The 22,104-nt window shown below is 46.1% G+C and overlaps 1 protein-coding gene across 2 annotated transcripts in view; it reads right to left on the reverse strand.

Annotated features, from left to right (window-relative positions):
• PTPRG (protein tyrosine phosphatase receptor type G) overlaps positions 1–22,104 on the reverse strand; it is a 1,528,043-nt gene that overhangs the window by 193,245 nt on the left and 1,312,694 nt on the right. For both annotated transcript variants that reach the window (XM_069643751.1, XM_069643750.1), the window contains 2 exons: positions 18,420–18,592; positions 14,676–14,811 (listed from right to left, as the gene is read on the reverse strand). In XM_069643751.1, the coding sequence (XP_069499852.1) occupies positions 14,676–14,811; positions 18,420–18,592 (309 nt within the window). The remainder of the gene's footprint in view (positions 1–14,675; positions 14,812–18,419; positions 18,593–22,104) is intronic.

Here is a 22,104-nt window from a genome sequence, read left to right on the forward strand (position 1 = left end):
ATTCCAGATGACTGAGCCAATTGGCATATAACCTATATGGCATATAACCATTAATAATACATTTGTCTCCCCCTCTCCGGTTCCTATGAACAAGATGCAGCCACCCTCACAGAGACCTATGCCCTCATCCAGGCCTGGATGGCGGCCAGAGGTCTGTGTCTCAATGGTGATAAAACAGAAATACTACTGTAAATTAAGGAAATTCTTAACAAGCTCGACAGTTAATACATATCCTTCAGCATTGAGAATACCATAATCATGGCCTCTGCTGCCGTCAAAACCCCTGGTGTGTACTTAGACTCCCCCCCCTCTCTATGAAGCGTCAAGTCAGTGCCATCTCTTCATCAGCAGCACTTACGACCAAAATCATTAATGTAGTAAAACCACACCTCTCTGCAAAAACTGCCTTACTATAGCCAGAGCCACCATCTGGGCCAAGTTGGACTATTGTAATGTCTTGTTTTCAGGCACCTCAACTAAATACCTTAAACTGCTAATCACACTAAAGAATGCCTTCCCAGGAGGGGGCACATCTCCCTGGCCAGACGAGACGCCCACTGGCTCCCAGTTAAAGAGTGTATACTGTGGAAGACCCTCTCTATCACCCACAGATGCCTCTCCCACTCTGCAGCCTTGTATCTGTCAGAAATAATTCACCGCGCTAATGCAACTAAACCCAAGCAGTCCCAGTATTCTCACCAGCTCATGGTCCATGCTTTTAAAAGAGTCAAAGTTCGAGGAGATAGCTTACCTGTGTTAGCACTCACAAACTGGAATGCTTAGCCACTCACTATCGAGAAGGAAACCTCGCTCATTTTGTTCTGAAGAGCCTTGAAAACCAAGCTCTTCAACAAGGCCCTCCATTTAGGCAGTTCCCATGGAACCCTGGAACATACCGACTGTAATCTTGTAAATGACTGCATAACTAACTGTCTGCTCTTTGCACCATGTATCCAAGTGAATCTTCTGTAATAGCGCCATGATGCTCCAGGACGGTTGCACGCTTTATAAATTCAAATAAATGAAATAAATATAACTTAAGAGATAAGGAACGTGTTTTTCATGTGGCATGCTGGGGCATATGACCCAGAAGATGGCAAGCACCAGAGACTACTGAAAAGAAGCATAGTGATCTGTTTTCCCAAATCCTGTTGGCAACTCTGAGACCACCAGAGTTAAGAATGAGACACATTGCTACCATGTTGGGGCTGGAGTTCGCAGGTGCTGGAGGCCTGGGAATCCTGAGCAGAGTCTGCACCCAGGCCTTCAGATAAGTGTCGTACCAGGCCTTCTTAAGCATGAAAATCTTGTAAATAGGAGAGCTTTATTATTTTCATGTGTACATTCAAGCACAGGTTTAGAGCAGAGGGCAGTGCAAAGGTCAGGTTACTTGACAGAAATCAGAACGCTTTGGATTTTTATCTACATGGAATGTATGGAAGTATGTATGGAAGTCATGGAGAAAAACCTCTGAAACAGAAATGTTTTCTCTGAAGCCTTCAAAAAAAAAAACTGCACAGCGGGATAAAAGGAAAGGTGTCTTTCCGTTTTGCTTCAGCGGTGTAATGTTTAGAATCTTTATGTGCACATAATCATCAAGATGCATGTAGGAGAAGGTGTTCCACAAATGTAATACATTGTTTTAAACCGGACCTCTTTTCGAACAACTGTTTTGTTTCTAATGGGTGTAAAGGCCGGAGGGGGGTGTCTGTACTTCTGCTCTCTATATGGTAGAGGAGAGGCACAGAGGACCCCAGCCAAAATTCTCTATTAAGGTAGCAATGGACTAGCAATCAAGGCCTAGCTTCTCAGGAGGTGATGAAGGCTGGTTCTTAAGTACAGTGTCGTCCCCAAACCCCCACAAAGGAATGTCCACACACTATTACTGAAAACACTGTCTTTATATAATTAATATTCAAGGTTATGTAGACTATCACAATAACTCACTTTTTTCTCAGAAAATCTACAATGGCAAATATATACAGTTCTAAAGTGGTACCAAAATTATTAGCAGATCTCATTAAAGTGCATCAACTATACTCTGGTTAAATGTCACACAGATCACTTAATAAAGGCAACCAACAATAGACATAGGAGGAAAGCAGTTGGTTAGAACAATTGGCAGAATACTGGCCTTTACCGTTAAACACAGTTCTGTGTTGAGATCCCCCCCCCACCTGGGCAACCTGTAAAATAAAGAGCTATAACAAGCCCAGTCCATATATTGTTCTACAAGTCTTATTTCTTTCTATAATGTTTCTACCCCCTCAATGTACCTGGTAGAGCAGAGTTCTTCGAAGAGGTGTCGATGGATCCTTCTTGAGTGACTCCCTTTAAAGCAGGAGCCACGGATCGTCGAGAGGCGTTGAAGAAGGTGAACTTGGAATCAACGGCTTTGATGAAAATTTCCAGGGTGCCGAGACCCTGGCGTCGATCCAGGAGGTGCTTGTCAATGACGTTCTGCGAGGATGAGGTGTGTGGGGCGCCTCGGCGTTGTTTAGTTCAGGATCGCAAAGAGTTTCTGAAGAACTGTGGCCCAACAAGGGCGTCGAGTTGTTGAAGTCTTTGTGGTCTATGGGTGGTGGGAAACCCACCGGCCGATTCTCCTCGGCGCGTCGGCATCCTCAACTTTCTCCGGCGGGATAAAGAGGTTGACGGTGCGGACAAGGGAGTCCTTCGATTCAAAAGTCTTAGGCAAAGGAGCGGGCGGCTCCGGTCGTCAGCGGCACGCCATCAAGCGGTCCCCTCTTCTGGGCCACACAGCTTCGACGGGCCTCCAGCAGTTACGGCGATACTCCGAAACCTGGTCGACGGCAATGGGCTTGTCCAGGTGCTTCACTTCGTTCTCCTCGGTGGTCCCAGTTTCCGGTCGGCAGCCTTTCGAGGGTCTGACTTCCAGGGAGCTTTGGCGAAGAGCGGCAGTGCTCGATGGTCCGTCGGAGCACAGGAAGAGGGCGCCTAGCCAGGTCCTCCCTTGGATCTGTCCTCTATGAACTCGAAGGCTTTCGGATCGGGTCGAAGCAAATGCAGCAGTTTTTCTTCTTCCAACTGGGCGTTGAGGATAAACAGTTCCAGTTACTCTTCAAGTGTTGACTCAGATTCTGAACAATTTCCAGTGGTGAGGGGTCCCCAGCCATTCAACACTACATTCATACCAGTTTTGGACAGGGCTGTCTCAGTCTTTGTCTCTCATACCAGAAACCATACACCCACAACAAGAAGTGCATGCTGGTCACACACTCCATTCACCGAGGTCCCACCCACAGGAGGTACCCACAACATACAGTCACTGGGAAGGCCCCAGCCAGTCAGGCCTGGACTTCACAACACCATCATATATGGAACTTCCACCCACCAGCCCGTCAGGGGGAAGGGACAGAGTCAGGGCTTCCCAGGACTTTGGGAAAACAAGGTTACAGGCAATAGAAAGCAAGAGGCCACAACTGATTCCAATGGCAGGGCCTGTGTATCCCAAAATGGAGGATACTCAGAGCACCTGTCAAATTCAGCATGGAGCTGCCACCAGCCCATATCCTGCTCTGTGGGCCACACACAGCTGCAAGAACATACACTAGGGGCACATGGTTGTACCCCCACCCATGGATGCCATAAGGGTATCCCATGGGTCTGTACACCAAACCAAAAATAGGAAGAGCTGCACTGCCAGGAGTCCCAAATGAAAAAGGACTACAGGACAAGGATAGGGAGGCCCTGTCCCTCCAATGCATTTCCAGCATCACAATGGGTCCTAATTATTTTCAGGTTTTGTTATTTTATGGTTGCCTGTTGCATATTTTGTACACTCTTGCGGAGGCAGATCATTTTTACACTTATTTATAGACTCCAAATATAAAAACAGTGTAAAATGGTGAGTATGCACAGTCTAGTTTACATCCATTTAATGGGGTGCATTACTATAAAGGTTCAGTGGCAGCAGAGTCCTTGCTCGAGGGTGAGTGAATCATTACACCAATCACAGGTGTTACAACCTCTCAAAACTTCGAGACTACAATTAAAACATCCAAAACCTGGCTCTCCAGGAAGTGCAAGCGCTGTTCAAAAACAAATTAAAGTTACTTTTGTAACTGAAATATAAACTCAGCAAAACCTGTCCCTGTGATAATCCAGAAAGGTATTTAACTTTTAGCGCTTCATGCATGGTTCGGCCAACATCTAGGCACTGTGATTATTATACCTCAGTCGATACTCTGTTTACCGACCTCTGAAGGATGTTAGACAATAAGACAGTTCAGCTGGTTGAACGCTTGTGCTGTGATCTGTGCATGATATGTAGGTTGCAGGTTTGAATCCTGGCCAACTCGGCCTTTCATTCTTCCGATGTCAAAAGCTCTATATAAATAACAATTTAACCAGGAGATTACATATAGAATTTAGGATGGAGTCCTTGCCTCTCTGCACTATTGTATCATATCAGCGTTATACCATTGGGTAGTGATAGTGCACTCATTTACTTATTCTTGCCGCCAAGTTAAATGTCATGAAGTTCTGTGGCAAAATAAGCAAATTAAATTCAAAATCCATTTTAGGTTTTTTTTTCTTGCTTCACAAGGGTAAGCAGCTGGTCAGTCCTTTGAAGTTCATTGAGAAGGCTACTCCCAGAGAATGGAACATCTTGCCCCTCCACTGTAGGGATGAGTGTTCAAGCCTGCCATTATCTTTGCTTGAGACACAGACAGAAGTCTGATGAGGTACTTTGATCCGAGTATGCAAAACCTCCCCACAGCAATTAAGCCTTCCTGCCAGCATTGGAGTGTCACTCTGAAGTGCCAACCTTTCCCAGGCTGAGAACTGTCAAAGCAGAATTTTAATAGTTAACTCAAGACTGTGTTTTAACTTCAAGTTACCTACATCTTTCATTAAAACAAAGAAAATGAACACAGTTTATAGGGGATTCTTACATTAGCAATCCTTTGATATTTCTTAAAGTATCAGGCCTTTCAACAAAAACATACTTTCAAGATTAAACTGAGTTCTTTTAAATCTGATTCTCCTATGCAGCATACGCATTTTATTCAGCACCAGTTCGTCCCTTGAGGGCTGGGATTTACTTGCAGTCTGGATATATGTACCCAGACTTTGTTTAAAGTTTCTGTCTGCACAGCTCAAATTGTTAGATGTTGCAATTTTAGCCCATTAACTGAAAACAAATGTTCCTGAACTGCCCTTTCCTTAGATACATTTCAGAACTGCTGTCAGTCAATGAGGCCCGGTTCCTCTGACCATACTGGATAATCCTGGATTTTCAGTACCCTTTTAATCTCATTGATTCAATGGAAAATAAATGGATCTAGCGCCAAAAACAGCACTTTCGAAGCTTGCAGAGCTACATTTTAAAAGGCATTTTCTGTTTTCAGCACAATCCTGCTGCTTTGCTCCATGTTGAATGTAATAGAACCCACTGGCATGCTCCTGAAGTGAGAACTCTGTTTTTCACCCACCCCTTGACTGTGTGTGGAAGGGTGTGCAACTTTTTGTGGTTGTGACCCAAACGCAGTTTTGCAGATTTGTGTGCGCACAGGAGTCAGCACATCCATTTTGGGCTGTTTCTTTCCCCATTTGTAAAGTGATGCAGTGGGGCATATTGGAATGGGTCAAAATCTCCCACAGTTGAGACCACAACTACAAAACCTAGTAGTACATCCTATGGTTCAAACGTGCAGCTGAAGGATGCCTACATGGTGGGGCAGCCCTCATATCATTTTGGCTAGAATGGAGAATTGGACCTTGGACATAAGGTCCTTTTTATGCTGGACTCTTTCACTAGCTTTATTTACTTCGTTCTGACCGCCTTTCCATAGAGCCTTCCATTTTGTCATCTTGCCATCGTCTGTAGGGATTCGTCAAAACCTCACCATATGCAGAAAATTATAAGTTACTCACCGTAGTGACTAACATACTCTTAGTCCTTAGTCCCCTTTCCTCCATACTGCACGGGTGTCCCTTCCTAGCGATGGGAGACGGAAGCTTTTTCACCAGAAAAACCTTCTTCCCCTTTAAATTTAGAGGCACGCAGGGGTGTGACCCGGGGAGTATTTGCTACCTTGACTCCGCCCTCCAAAGCCACACCTCTGTCCCCATAGACTTTGTGGTACATTTAAGGCCCTAAGCAGAACTCCCCTACAACCAGAAACCGCATTTGAACAATGCCACAACCACAGCTGTGCTTTTGTCTACTTGGCACATGTGTGGCAAGCATTGAACCCTGCCACCCAAAGAATGGCTCTGCATTTGCTTTACTTTGAATAAAGCATAAGAAAATGACATGAAATGACTTGCATTCAGAACGGCTCTACATTTTGCTGTTCTGTCATTTAAATGCTAAAGCTGCACACTGCATTCAAAACGGCCCTGCATTTGTTCTGTCTTTCACCTAAAACACCGCAAAGTTGTGCGCTCCATTGAAACACACCCCTCCATGCTTTATTTCTTCTGATTGCCGAAAAGTTGGGCAATACACCCCAAGAACGGCATTGTCTGCTGATAAAGTACATGAAGGGCTGAGAATTCTGCTTTTCACGCAACACAGCATTTGTTTTCTTTTGAAGTGATCATCGTACTAAAATTACAGCAAAGGAAAGAAATAGCGTGTCTCTCTCTCTTTTGCCATGTCAATATCAAAGAAACTCTTTGCATTATGCCTCTGTGTTCATGAACCCACAGTACCTGCAAAAGCCCTACCAAAGATCAATTGAAACCTAATCCCGTGGGCTGCAGAACCCTTCAAAGGAAAAAGCCTGGACATGTGCGAATCTGTTCTTTAAAATAAGGTAAAAAAATGTCATTCAAAGTCAAATGTCAATTGACAGATTTTGCTCACTCAGAAATATGAATAGGGGGGTTGGGGTTTGGATAAATCATGCACAGTATATTTGTTTCCACAAGACTTGGTTTCCTTAAAAAAGACTCAGAAAACAGTACAACAATTTTTTGGTTCAAGCACTGAATTCATTGACAAAGCACCACCTCTAACATTGGGAAAAGTTGCATCCAGAAGTGAACCGGCCCACAAGGACACATGAAACGGCCAAAAGTGTGAGGATTCACAGACCTGCTAGACTAGCAGGCTGCCCTGCAAGAATGAACAAAGGAAGCCAGTAGGGGTGTGATTTCCTCCATCATACACTCTGAAGGGGAAACTGTCAAAACTTCAAAGGGCATCATAAAAGTCCTTTGTTGCAAGCTAAGCCTGGCAGAGACAGTTTGCTGTGGGGGGGTTTGCAGCCTACACTGGTGACAAATCCACCTCATTGACACTAAAGGACTGCTGTATTTTAATATACTACAAAACCCAAGGTGGGAACCTCAGCAGCCACTGGCACCTTGAGGTAGAAGCATACAATGAAATACAAAGTGGTGCCAGGAGAGCGGGACTAATTAAGAGAAGGAGGGCAGAAAGCTAAATGAATCAAATCATTATTTCATTTTATTTTGATTTAAATACAAAAACATTACACATTTTAATCAATTTGGTTATAAAAGCATTCTATAAAACATGCATCCAAAACATTCATTCATTCAGTCTAAATAAATCCCTACATTTATTTTCAATTATTTTAAGATACAAAAGAGAAATGTACAATTCATTTCCAATTCTCTTCACATATACATCTAACAATAGTTCATTCCAAATAAAGTATCGACTATTGGTGCCCATCCTGCCTCGTCCTTAGGCTCGGAAAAGAACATGGGTAGAACTATTTCCTTGTTTAGATGGAAAGCGAAGGGTACCTTTGGTAGGAATGCTGGGTGTGTCCCAGGACTACCTTATCCTTGTGAAAAATATTATATGGCTCTGAGGCCACCAGAGCCTGGATCTTGCTGACTCTGCGAGCCGAAGTGAGGCCCACTAGCAGTGCTGTCTTAATGGTGACCAGCCTGATGTCCGCAGACGCCATTGGCTCAAACGGCTTGTGTGCCAAGGTGCCCAACACTACATTGAGGTCCCACACGGGGTGTGGTTTTTTGATGGGCGGGCAAAGTCTGGTGAGGTCCGTCAAATGTCTCTTGACTATTGGGATGGAAGAGAAGACTTCCTCCTCAGAGTTTCTGTAGGCTCCTAAGGCTGCCAAATAAATGCGGCATCTGCCCGCCTGCACACCTGAGTGTGCAATCTGAGCCGAGAAGGAAAGCACATCCTCCAACTTGCACGTAAGGGGGTCAATCTACTTACAGTCTGCCGAGAGACAGAGCCTAGTCCACTTACGCTTGTACTGGCTCCTGGTAGCCTTGCTCCTTGCACCCTGAATGATCTCTAGGTTAGTCTGTGAGAGATTGAGGTGCCAAGCTGCAAGGATAATTTCTGTGGTGCAGGGTGGATGACCCTGCCCCCCTGTTACGCCATAAGATGTGCTGGGCCCATCGGAAGGTGAATAGGTGGCCTGTCCGAGAGGCTGAGCAGCTCGGAGAACCATGGTCTTGCCGGCCACCATGGAGCCATCCGAATGATGCTGAGGTGACAAGATTCCTTTATTTTGCAGACCACCCTGTGGACAGTGGTGCGGGCGAGAAGGCATATGCTGTAATGCCGTTCCACTGAATCTGAAATGCGGCACCCAGGGAGGACGCGAACTGCTGGCACGTATTGTTGTACCAGGAGGTAAAGAGATCCACCTGAGGATGCCCCATCTGCTGAAGATCTCCATCAGTACCTGGTCGTTCAATTGCCACTTGGAATTGTCCACGCCCAGCATGCTGAGCCTGTCCGCCTCAAAGTTGGACTCCTCCGGAAGGTGGACGGCCGTGAGGCAGATGATGTTCTCCAGTGCCCATTGCTACATGCTGACGACTAGTCTGCACAGTGGAGGGGATCTGGTACCCCTGCTTGTTGACATAGAACATGCTGGTGGAGTGGCCTGTCTGTCTGAGGACAACCTTACCCCCAATGACCAGAAGGAAAGCTTTGAGTGCTAGCCAGATGGACTTCAGTTCCAGCCAGTTGATATGAGACTCCTGCCGGATCCAGACTCCATGGACACTGTGGCTGTCCAGGGTGGCCCCACAGACCTGGAGAGAGGTTTCCATAATGATGGTGACCTGCAGGGCCAGCTGCCGAAAGGGCGTGCCCGTCCGCAGGTTGCAGTCCCTGGACCACCATGTGAGGTCCAAGTGGAGAGAATGAGGAATGCTGACCAGCTCCGCTTGGGAGCCCCGCTCCTGATTCCATGAGGCTGTGAAGTGTCGCTGTAGTCTCCTCATCCTGAGTCCCGTGTGGGGGACGGGCAGCAGGACCTCTGTCATGAGTACCAATAAGCGTTGGTACCACCAGGCCGATGTCACTTCTTGGGTGAGGCAGTGAGCCGTGGCCCTTTTGATGGCCGTAATCTTGTCCTGCGAGGGGAAAACTCTCACGGAGCATGTGTCCCAAATGAGGCACGGGAAAGTCAGTCTCTATGTGGGTTGCAGCTGGGACTACTTGAGGTTGAGTGAAAAACCCAGGTCATGGAGAGTGCTCATAAGAGAAGAGGTGGTATGGTGCACCGCCTCTGGTGATGTCGCCCTGACGAACCAGTAGTCGAGGTACAGGTAGATGTGGTGGCTCTGGGACCTCAGGAGGGCAGCCACTGCATTCATGAGTGTAGTAAACACCCTGGGAGCCGGTTTGAGGCCGAAGGGCAGCACCTTGTATTGGAAGTGGCAACCCATGATCCTGAACCGGAGGAAGGAGCGATAAGGCTGCCAAATCAGGACCTGTAGATACGAGTCTTTGAGATCCAGGGACACATCGAGTCTCGCTTGCACAATGTCTCCGCTATTAGTGCTGGCGTAACCATCTTGAATTTTTGAAGAGGGTGAGGGTGATAGGGTCCAACATAACTCTCAGGCCAGCCTGTTATTCTGTACGGTGAAAATCCTGGAATAGAATCCCAATCCTTGCTGGGAGGTTGGGACTTCTTCCACTGTCTGGCTCTCGACGAGCGACCGAATCTCCCCCAACAGATTTTCTGTCCCAATCTGTGCGAGTGGAGGGAAGGAGGTGAAGGGATCGGTAGGCGGTACCCCTTGGATACTACCGAGAGGATCCAGGGGTCCACAAAATACTGACGCCAGAACTGTGCATGAAGGGCAAGCCTGCCCCCTACCGGAGACAAGTGGACCTGAAGGGGCGCATTATGCTTTCTTTACCTCAGAGGCTGTTGCTGAGGCAGGGGACTGGAAGAAGCTCTTACTCCCCCCTGCCCTTTTGTTGTTTGTGCCAGTGTTGACTGAGCAAACAGTCAGGCTGGCTGGACCTCCATTCTTGGAAGCCACAAAACCCTCCAAACATCCGCCCCTTGTCGGAGCGCTGATGTGACTGGGTGTACGCCTTGGGTGTGGTATTCATTATGATAAAGACTTCACAGTTTGCAAGCTCTTCTTTTTATCTAATTCCTCGTCAGTGGTAGAGTAAAAGAGGTCACTACCCTCAAACGGAAGGTCCAATATGCGTTCCTGGACATCAGGGTAAAACTTAAAAGCCCGAAGCCAGGCCGTCCTTCTCATGTCCGTGCTGATGCATAAGGCCGAGCCAGAGGTATCGATGTGGGCTACCATGGACTCCATGCCATCCTGCGTTACCAGCTTGGCTTCTCCTAGACCCGTCTTGAAGCATGCTTGGCTCTGCACTGGATGTTCTGGAAGGAAGTCTGCTATTTCCTGCCAAAGCTTCTGGTTAACGGCTGCCAGCATGGCATCCGCGTTGGCTTGCCAAAGATGCAGTGAAGTGTTGGAATACAGCTTCTTCGCGTATACATCCAAGATCTCCTCCTCCTTGCCTAGCAGCACCAAGGACGAGGTGGCCGAGGACGACTGAGGGTTTGAGTAGAGTGACACTGCCACAAACACTGAGGAGTGTGGTTGAGGGTGGACCGATAGCAAGAGTGTATCCCCCTCCATTTGCCTGTACTTGGCATCTAGGCATCAATTGACCGGCTGGACCGAGTGAGGGTTGAGCCACCCCTTCTAGGCCACGGTGACAACATTTTTTTGCATCAGGATCCCCGTCCTAGCCAAGGCGCATAGAGTAAGGACCTTGGCGATTACCCCTGCCTCTGGTTGCTTGACTTCAGGCTTAGAAAGGCCCAGGTACTCCGCCAGACCACCAAGTCGTTCATGGAAGGCCTTGACCGAAGATGGTATGTCCGGGTCTTCTTCCTCATCTGTGCCCACCTGAGCGTCTGGCTGGTCTGGCACAGGAGGAGAGCTGGGCGCTGAGGGCTGGGGTGTGGAGACCAGAACCTGCAGCAGAGGCTGGTACGGAACCACCTGCATTGTGGGGGCAGGGGAGCTGGAATTAAAGGAGCCGGCATTGGCAGCAGTGGCTTCACAGGGGCCTGCGGCGCTGGAGCCATAGGAGGAATGACTATGGGCACGGGCGCCAGGGCTGGAGGTAGCATATCCTTGATAATATCCTTGAGGATGGCGCCCCACCTGAGGAGTGTGAGTAACTTCAAAGAACCATTCCTCACAGGCCAGTGGGATGGCAGGTGAGATTGACAGGATCGCGGGCTGCTGCTGGAGCCAGTGCATATACTGTCTAGGTTGCAGAGGGAACAAACCCTGCGCTGACGATGGATAAACATTAGGCCACGTACCTGGTTGACCCCAGTCCAACCTTGTAACTCGTTCACCCACCTGCGTTGTTCCTCGGGGAGGTATTGCAAGAGTGGCCATCTTGTTTGGTGCATTGGCCATCTTGTCGAGCTGCATGCCACATTCCGAAGTCGTGGTGTTTGGCTCACTGTGCCCAACCTCCTCCAGGACTCTTGACGGAGCATGAGGCCTGCCCTGCACCTCAGGCCGAAACCTGGTAGGTGCTTCGCCCACGGCGAAGATGCCAGTAATGCTGCATGTAGGTGCCACCTCGGTCATAATGCTGGTACAAGGGCGTAGGCCCTCGGGTGTACACCCGGTAAAAGGACGTCCCCCCTCCCTCAGCACAATCTTTGGGAGAGTCTACAGACTCTTCGGCCTGTAGCTGAATTAGCCTCAGTATTTGTGGTGGTATGGGAACCCAAATGGTTCCTCCCGTTCGGCCGCTTCCTTGAAAAAGAGTCTCCCTTGCAGAGCACGCTGCAAAAGAGTGGCCCTACCTTGGGCCTTGATCGATACTTGACGAAGTCCTTCAGGTCCTCTGGAGGCGACCTCTCGAAGAGCTCCCACCACCTAGCCAGTCTATTCTTCAGGGCACGCGAGGAGACTGCTTAACACGCGGCACAACCTTCCCATCCGTGGTCAGGGCAAAGGGCGTGGGGATCTGATGTAGGGAAAAGCCCCTCATAGGCTGGACACCTGCTGAAGCCCGCTGAAGTCGACACGCGCCAGGGAGGAGCAAGGCGCCAGAGGAACAAGTACCTGATTGATAAAATAAGACAAAAAGACAGAAGAAAGTATCCGGGGAAGAGCGCGTGGAACTACATGGCCGAAGCCAAACCCAGGAGCGCTGGTGAAATCGGCCGTTCCCGTTGATGCGGAAAAGGGGACTGGGGTGTGGCAACGGAGGGCAGAGTCAGGGTAGCGCATGCTCCCAAGGCTGCACCCCAGAGCGCCCCTAAATTTAAAGGGGAAGAAGGTTTTTTCTGTGAAAAAGCTTCTGTCTCCCGTCTCTAGGAAGGGACACCCATGCAGTATGGAGGAATGGGGACTAAGAGTATGTTAGTCACTACTGTGAGTAACTTATAGTTTTCTGCTTATGGTGAGATTTCGACGAATCCCTACAGAAGACACAGTGAAATAACTAGATGTCAAAAGGGAAGGCTCTATGGAAAACAAGGTCAGAACGAAGTAAATAAACCTAGTTCAAGAGTACAGCATAAAAAGGACCTTATGTCAAAGGCCCAATTCTACATTCTAGCCAAAAAAGATATGAGGGCTGCCCCACCAGGTAAGAGCTGGTGAAATCGGCCCGTTCCAGTTGACACAGAAAAGGGAACTGGTGTGTGGCGCCGGAGGGCAGAGTCAGGGTAGCAGATGCTCCCAGGGCTGCACCCCAGATCACCTCTAAATCTAAAGAGGAAGACGTTTTTTTCTGGTGAAAAAGGTTTGATCTCTCGTCCATAGGAAGGGACATCCATGCAGTATGGAGGAAAGGGGATGGGACGTAAGAGTATAAAGGCATTGCTTCGGTCCTTGTGTTTTAGTGGTCTGATCATCCTCAATGGGGTGGCAGACAGGGGTGGACTGGGAACCAAAAAAGGCCCTGGAAATATATTTCAAAGTGGCCCCATATTACACATTTTCAGCACGCCCAACCCTTTTCCTATGCTGGATGATAAACCTGAGACTTAATGTTGTATCTCAATGTTTAGTTATCTAACAAAAAAAGCCCTTATTCATTTTTCCCATCCAACACAGAACACAATAAGAGCATATGCACGAGCATATGCACATTACTGTAGGTACATATGTGTGCATTTTCCTTTAATCATTATCTTCCTTCCCTTTAAATTGTGTTTGAAAATGTCTTCTTCCCTCTCCAACATCCCTCTTCATTATTTTAATGTCCACTTTGCTCACCGTACTCAAAACGACTATATTCTTGCAACTACTCCAAGAAGAAAAAGGCTCAAGGGGTGCTGGTCTTACATTAGGTAGCGAGAAAAGGAATGGTGGGTGAGCATTTCTGCCCGCACTGGAAATGCACAGATCTTTTGTGGTACTGCTGTTAATCGGTCTTCACCAATAGGACTATACACTGGTGTATTTTCGAGTTTAGAAAGGCTTCTTGTGCATGAGGTGCAACCATGTTCCAATTTCTAGAATGATCATCTTTGATCCGAGAAAAGGGACTCTGTATTGTGGGCACAGAATGGCTTCAGCAGAGAACAGAATCACAGAGCCAAACTTATGACAGCCTGAACGCTACACAAAATGGGCTATCAACTCACAAATCATTGTCAAACATTACAGATTCTTGATGGATTTTTCAAACATTCAATGTATAATTCTCTTTTTAAGAAAGTTTTTTTTTTTTTTACAGTAAAACACAGGTGACATTCATAAAATCCCTTCACTATGGTCTTCTTTTCTTTATCGTCTACCATACCAGCCCCTTCTTTTCTGACTATTGCGCACAGTGGCCACGGGCGGGAAGGAGTGCTGGCACTGGAGCAAAATGCTCTGCTCCAGCAGATGTCTGGGGATCGGGGTAGGGGGTGTGGGGTGTCTTGGTGGGGTTGGTTTGTGGGAAGGCAAGAGGTAGAGGCTCCCTGCCCACAATCAAGATGGTGGCACCGGGGAAAGGTCCTTGGGTGGCTGGATACCGAGGGCGGTATACTGTGTTCTCAACTGTGTTTCTAATCTGATTGGTTTAGCGCCCTTCCCAGCGTGAGCATGTAATTTCTTAGACCTTCAGAGATGTATGATGGGATAGTAGAAAATGATCAATATATACAGTGGCTAGCAATCAATATGAACTTAGACATACTTTGGAATAGGTAACACTTCTTCATATTCCCACAAACCTTCAGAAAATATAAAGCAGAAGTTGAGTACCACGGCGCTGGATAATTGAACAACCCTCTAAGCAGGAAACAATTGGATGCAAAGGATTTTCTCTCTCATATGAATTCTGCTACTGAAAGAGGTCATTTCTGTTAATAATAAGATATATGCAATGTATATCTTGCATTTGAAGCCACGCTTTGGTTTACTAAACTATGCAAAGAAAGGAGATTTACCTCAGTCTGGACGAGGTAGTTGCGCTGTGTCCTGATGTGTTTCAGAAAACCCAAGGCATTAACTGTGCTTTTGTCTTTTATCTGCTGCAGCATGCTGTCTATTACAATGTAGGTTCCAGTCCTGCCAACACCAGCACTACACATGGAATATAAACAAAGCCTTGTTATATTAGTATTTCCATCCAACATGACAACCAAAGAAAACAGGTCCAGAAAAAGGAGATACCCTGTTCTTGCATCTATGTCTCCAGGTTTACTGTTGTTATCAGTAGATAATAGTCCTACTGTCCATTGTGATGAGAGATCTAGGGCAGTGTGCTACAACCGGTAAAGGGAATCACATTCTCGTTACGAGTATAAGTGAAATGCACAGCCTTATTTGTATGACTGGGAAGTCTTTAATTGGTAATTGTAATTGGTTATTAATAACGTGCTCAATACCCAGAGGTTTCTACGCGTGGACCCGGGGATCGAACCTGTGTTGCTCCACGTCGTCTTGCTTCCAAGACGAGCGTGTTACACCTGCGCTATACACCTGAGAATGAGTAGTCTTTGTTTTATATATGGCTGGCCGGGGTTTGTACATGTTTGGGTCATGACTGTGCCACTGGAGCACCAATTGGCACCCTTTGTGGACTATTTGGAACTCATTCATCACCATTACAGATTTTAACTCTGTAACTACTGCTTTTCTTCATACTGCCTCTACTTCCTTTTCCCATATCCCCAGCCACTTAATTGCGGGTGGCACTGGAATTCTCTTACTGGGACTCTTCTATCTCCCTGCTCTAATCTCCCAAGTTTTCCATCCTTTGAATACCATTTTTCTTCCTTTTCCTGTTTCTCTCCTTGTTGTCTATTGTCCCCCGGGCCCACCCAACGATTTTCTCGAACAGCTTGATAATATTTTATCTCCTCTCCTTCCATTTTTTTTGCCCCTTTTTTCCTCCATGTAGATTTGAACTTCCCTGCCACGAATTCTTCACTTCCGCTGCTGCTCTCCTGCCGATTCTTATCATGTGCAATTCCTTCGTTCCCCCCATCAGTCTGTCTCTTGCCTTGACTTAATCTTTTCTTCTCTTTCTCCCTTCTACCCTGTTGTCTCTTCTTTTTATGGCTGTTATTTTCAATTTCACTACTTCCTTTTGAACCCCATCTTCTGTATCACTTGCTTTCAATTTTCTTCAAATGCACCCATGGCCTGGCCACTCCCCATCTTTCATCTCTACTCTCGTTTTATGTCCCCTAACGCCCCTTGCGATCTCAGAATCTATTTCTCTTTGCTATTCCTAAGTCTCTGATCTTTTTCTCTTTTGGCTCCTAAACATTTTGTTCCTCCTCATCTCTCTGCATTTTGCAGACTATTCTCAAACTCTCTTCTTCCATCTTTAGCCTTTTAAAATTGGCTGATGTAACTTTTTTGCTCATTTGTATCGCTTTGACTGTACTGTTTTTAAATTCTTGTTGTTTGCGACATTGGCGAAAGGACCTTTATAAATTCAATACAATACAAACACACCATAATTTTCCCCAAAAAATACCTACTCATAATTTTGGCCTTACTTTCCATTTGCAAGACTTTGGTACTTCAATATTTAATTTCACAAACATATCCAATAATGCATCCTGTGGCAGTTCTCATTCCCTGGCTATTCCCAGGCAGCAGTCCGAGAACTACTCCCCATAAACCTCAGAGATCAGTGTTGCTTTCAATATCCCAGGACCAGAGAGGGAGGAGGCAGATTATATTCAGGTGTTGTTCTCCAGATGCTGCTAATGAGCCTGCTTTAAGCAGCAGCCTGCAGGAGCACAGGGCGCTTGCATTGAATTCGCACACAGCCCTTTGTGCTTTGATCCTTGGATTTCTGATGTAACCTGTTTCTGCTGTTTATTGAACCTGCTACTGTTCCAGTGCCCTGAGCTCCATGCCTTGCAGCCCTGCTACTCTGCCTCCACTCCCTTGACATGTGCCCCGAACCTCTGTGCTTCCTGCAGTGCAGCCCTGCTCCACTGCTTGCAGTCCTCTGTTCCCTGTCTGCAGCCCCATACTCTCTACCACCAATGTTCTTGTTCCTTCTTCTGTGCCCATAGTCTGTTACCTGGATTTAGCTTCCTTGTTATCCATCTGCAATCCTGCCCGTGTTCTTCCAGTCCATAGTTACAGTTTCTTTTTACCAGTCTGCAGTTCAGTCCTTGTTACCAATCTGGACTAGGAGAACAAGGACTGTAATGCAAAGTTCCCGTCCTGAGATTTCTTGTTCCTGGTCTATAGTTCAGCCTGCTGTTTCTTGTTTCTGGGCCTTACTTTCTAGTTTGCAGTTCCAGTCTTTTGTACCCTTGCACTTAGATTCTTGCTTTTCCACTTTCGTCCTCTTCTCTGTCCTGATCCTTGCTCACTTTGGCTTCCTATTCTTTCCCTGGATATTTCTGTTACTGTTCTTGTCCTCACTTATGCTTGCATAATTCCTTTGTTCAGAGTTTGGCCGCTGGGATTACCACCAGGAGGCTCCTTTCTGCTCCTTTCCATTGTTGTGATTCAATATTCTCCCTTGTGCCATTTTATTAGCAGTGTGTTGGTTCCAGTTTCAGGAGGAATTTACGGTTTAGTTCCTGCTGGACCCGTACAGGCTCAAGTCTTGTTCACGCCTTAAGGTCCAGGCACAGACACCCAAACCTTGATGCTCTTTTACATGAGCATTCAGAGTGGGGCTTGTAATAGCAACCAGTTCAGAAGGTTAGAGTTTACCCTTACCCTGTGGAAACCACTTCACCCATTCTGCGTGTACCTCAAGTGGAAACCTACTGTGTTTGTCTTACTTGTACTCACTGCCCCTTTCTTTTCACTCCCTTTGTTGCTTATTCTTTTTTGTCTGCAGGATTCCTTACACTCCTGTCTCTTGTGCACTTGTCTCCCCTTGGCTATGTGTGCACGTCTCTGCCCTCAAGCCCTTGACAGTTTGTTGATTTTATGCAGTAAATGGGGGTGAGGGGGGGGGTAAGTGGATTGCTGTCACATCATGGCATAGTAAACCTAGTGTTATGATTCAAGGCTGTGGTTGGTAGCATAGGTTAGGGGCACAGTACAATGTAAATAGTGCTGGCCATTTAGTGTGGATGTGGCCATGCATTTAACTTAATTTTCCATGACATGACTACACCAGTATGTGGATATCTCTTTTGTCAATTTCTACAGTGGTTTTATTAAAACGGCTAAACGTCTTTTATAGTGTCCCACTTTTTGATGTTCACTCTGGTTCATTATCTATTGGTAGATGGCTTAGCTCCAACAAAGCAATTTAATTTTGCTACCAGGATATCTAGCCGTTTTATGCCACAGCATATTGTATGTCCAGGGAATGGGGTGTACGCTGGGTATTCTTTACTTTAACACCTGTTCCAAGTGAAAGGGAGACAATAGTGAAAATAAGCAACGGGACAGAGGTCAATTGAAAAAGACTGCTTTCTATTGGCTCTTTAATATTTGTTTGAATATTGCCCTGGGAGGCTTCTTGCCAATTTTGCAAATGACTAAGTAAACTAAACAATTGGTGGAAAGATAAAGGTTATACATGTATACATTAATTCAATCCATTTTATTTGTTCATGTAGACTAATCAATCTTTGCTGGATGAAAACTACATTCTTAATGAGGCACAACCAAATTGTAGTCTGGTTACATTAACACTGGTGCTAAAAGCACTAAAAATATGTAATTAACACTTTGTAATAGGATGGTTTGCTTACCTACAATGTACCAACACTGGACCCATTTCGGGTGTCCGGGCTGCCGACGATCTCCTTACAAAGGTGAGTACTGGTAGAGCATATTCTGGCACACCCATGTCAGGCCACTGAGTATAATGATATTGAATTACTGTTCTTTCGTGATGGCGCCCTTTAGTATTTCCTTTTTGTCCCTGTAGAGAATAATAGTAGCAATTAGACGGGTGTATGTTCAAATAAAATAACACTGAAATAAGCTTCCTTTTAGAATTGAGAGACACTAGAACCTGGCAGCATGTAACATGGGGCAGGAAAACAAACAACTTGGTGAGGTCATGTGGATGATGTACTGCACCCTTGGTTCCTCTGATGACTTTGAGACATTGGCATGATCTTATTTCAGGCTAGAGGACCAGTCAAGGTATGTTTAATGCAATTTCATTTATTCTTACTCTCCCGCTACTAAGAATGAAATGAAAAGGTCTGTGGATAACTGCAATCCAACATAACGTGTCTAGGAACGCCTGTCCCGACTTCTACAGGAATAACCTAGGACTCGGGGGAAGGAAGGGGTTTCTGGCGGGATGGAGCGAGGGGCTAACAGGGCAGTGGGGAGGGGAGACTGTAAAAGAAGAATCCACGTGTAAAGTGACGTATGGGGGAGATATTGTTTTTAAATCGTCTAGATGATTCCTCCTTCACCAACATGCATCCCAGGAAAAATCTCAGTTTACTTGTATGTCGAGTCTACCAACTTAATGAATTTTCTTTAATCAACCTTGAAATCTACTCCACCTTCTAAGCGATGTTGGGCAATAACTGTTGACCATTTTTCAACCAGAAATAAAAGACTACCAAGTAACATGCAATTTCAGGCCTGTGTTACATCATTTATTTTGCCCAAAATTCAGCCAGAATTGGATAAGTGTTGTTCTGGGAGCAGGCTCTTCCAATAAGTTAATGGAGCATAGCACTAGGGAGCTTGTACCCAGTTACGAATGGAAATCTTCAAAATGCAGATGAAAATGGCCAAATTATATTAGACCAAGCATTCATCTTCTTTCAAATTCTTTTTCTTAAGGCCTCAGCCTTGCACACACTGCATCTTAACCTTCAAAATAGAATTACTCTTCATCCGGGCTTTACTCCACAGGACTTCTTCTATCTCTTTAATTAGCACCTCTGGGGGCACTAGCCAACCAGTGCATTTTGAACATGGGCTGTATTCTCTGGTATAAGCCCATGTTACGATCTCCCCCATGGCTGTGCACCCCTCACCCTGTACCTCACTCACTCCCCCGCCACTACCATACAGCCTTTAGCACCCGCGAGTAACCACATACAGGTGATAAAAGGATAGAACTTTTTTTTTAAAAAGGGAAACATTCCTTTGTCCTGTCAGGCAACTGCGCGTCTGATACAGGGGTCTACTTTCGGTGTTAAGTCATCCACTCGTTTTTAAAATATTTGACAGATAATTGGAGGTGTCCCCAGCTCTTTAAAACCTTTATATAGATCGACCTTGGTGCTTTGCGGCAGAGAGACTTTTCAAATATGAAAAGCCACCATTTTATTTTGGTCGATACGAGTGATTCTGGCAATATTACCGGGAGAAGCCACAAATAAAAAGATAAAATGCTATTTGGAGGAGGAAAAATAATGGCACCAAACTTTGGAATGAACTCCCACATAACCTTACAGAGTCTTATAACATTCTCGTCAACAGAAGGAGACTCAAAGCTCGTCTGTTTATGTAATCACTTCTAGGAGGACAGTGATTGTTTCGAATGACAGCGCTTAGATGACCTGGTTGTTGGCACAATATTTATTTTTATTTTTTTATTAATATAAATACAAATACCAATAGCAACAGCAATCACATCAGGGTAGAGGTCGGGAGTGGTAAAGAAGACGTGAAGTTGAGAATTTAGAAGTGGGTGGGCTGGGAGCCAGTTATGGGTAGAACATTTTCGTTTGATCTGGGGATGACCAATGGAATCTCATGCTGTGGCTTCCCTGCAAGACACGTTCAGAAAATAAATTGCATCACACAAAGTGATGAGTGACAGGGGGTAATGGGAGAGGGATAGGGAGGAGAACATCAATTGAGTGGAGTGAGGGGAACTGGAAAAAAGAAGGGGGACACATGTTGAGTGCATGGGAGGACATGGAATACTTTTTATTCGGATCCCTTTTTCCAGTTATCATGGGATTCGTCGAACCGCCACTGTACAATATGAATTTCTGCTACTGGAAGGGATTACTGTGAAATGATCGCGGAAATAAGGAGTTAGAAAAAAAGGTTTAACCTCTGTAGTGCCTACATCTACCAGGCAAGGGGCAATGGGTTCTTTTTAACAATTACTAATTTGACATGGTGCAGAAAGGATGTGACCTAGCGCTCGGGCTGGACTACCTCTTTTGGGGTGGTAACAAGCCTGATTTCCATATGGTCTTTCCTCTTGCTGTCATGAACCTGTCTGGAGCTGACTGAGCCGCGGCTGGAAATGTGGTCTCTGCGCCACGCTAGACCATTCTCCGAGGCCTCTAACATTGGTAAGCCTCGGACACTCAGAACCCTTATCGCAATTACTGCTTCCCATAATCTGCAATTAGACTACTGTACCAAGACTTTACTGTATCTGCAACAACCATCAGAGCTTCCTAGATTTTTTAAAAAAAAGATTTTATTGAATTTTACAAACAACCAAACAATACAAACCAAACAAACAGTGCATGTTCCAACAGTTTCATTACACTTTTTAAACTTCTAACCACTACTCACTCTAACCCACCCCCCTTTACGAGTCCCCTCCTCTACAGGCTCAGCCGGGTCAGCTAATGACCCAAACAGTTCGGCTATCAGTGATTTCCAGGCCATCAGGGACTCATATTCCTCCTTACCCCCCTGTGCTACTCGCTTCTTGCCATGCCATGGTTTCGGCTTCCGCCCATTTTTGCAAGTCTTTCCACCACACCACTATCTTTAGCACATGGCATGACTTCCATCCCATGGCAATCCTTTTTGCGAGCACATAAACCAGATCCCTCAGCTTACTTACATGCCTGAGCTTCTGTGGTCTGGGGAACCCCCCCAGCAGACAGGCCCACACTGTATCCACTACTATCTTGACCCCTTTTTCTTCCAGTTTCTCTTTCACTCCCCTCCAGAATCGCTCTATGATCGGGCATGACCAGAACATATGCACCATGCCTGCGTTCTCATCACACTTGGGGCATGCTTGCCGCCCTGAATTCAAACTTCGTCATCCTCCAAGGCGTCATATAGGCTCTGTGTGTTATGTACAGCTGAATCTGTTTCAGCCTCGCGTTTCTAGACACCTTTTTATGATACCCCTTGCGCCCGTTCCCACATCCCGTCTTTCATTGGGGCCCCGACCTCCATTTTCCAGTCGAGTCTCAACTGCGTGACCTCCTTCCCCACTTTAGACATCAACATTTCATACAGTCTGGAAATCTCGTGACCCCCCTCAGCTATGTCATATATCACGTCTATGGCGGCATCTAATTCTTCCTTCAACACAGTTTCAGGCCATGTTCTCTTAATCCTCCGTACCACTCTATGATACGTAATGTACTGGCCCTCGTGCAACCCAGTTTCTTCCCGCAGCCCCTCAAAAGTAATACTTGAGCCCTCCTGCCAAATATCACCCATTGTTGCCACACCAGCCGGTTCCCAGTGGTT

Source organism: Ambystoma mexicanum, chromosome 2p (genome assembly GCF_040938575.1).
Source record: "Ambystoma mexicanum isolate Mex_15411 chromosome 2p, UKY_AmexF1_1, whole genome shotgun sequence".
Classification (NCBI taxonomy): domain Eukaryota; kingdom Metazoa; phylum Chordata; class Amphibia; order Caudata; family Ambystomatidae; genus Ambystoma; species Ambystoma mexicanum.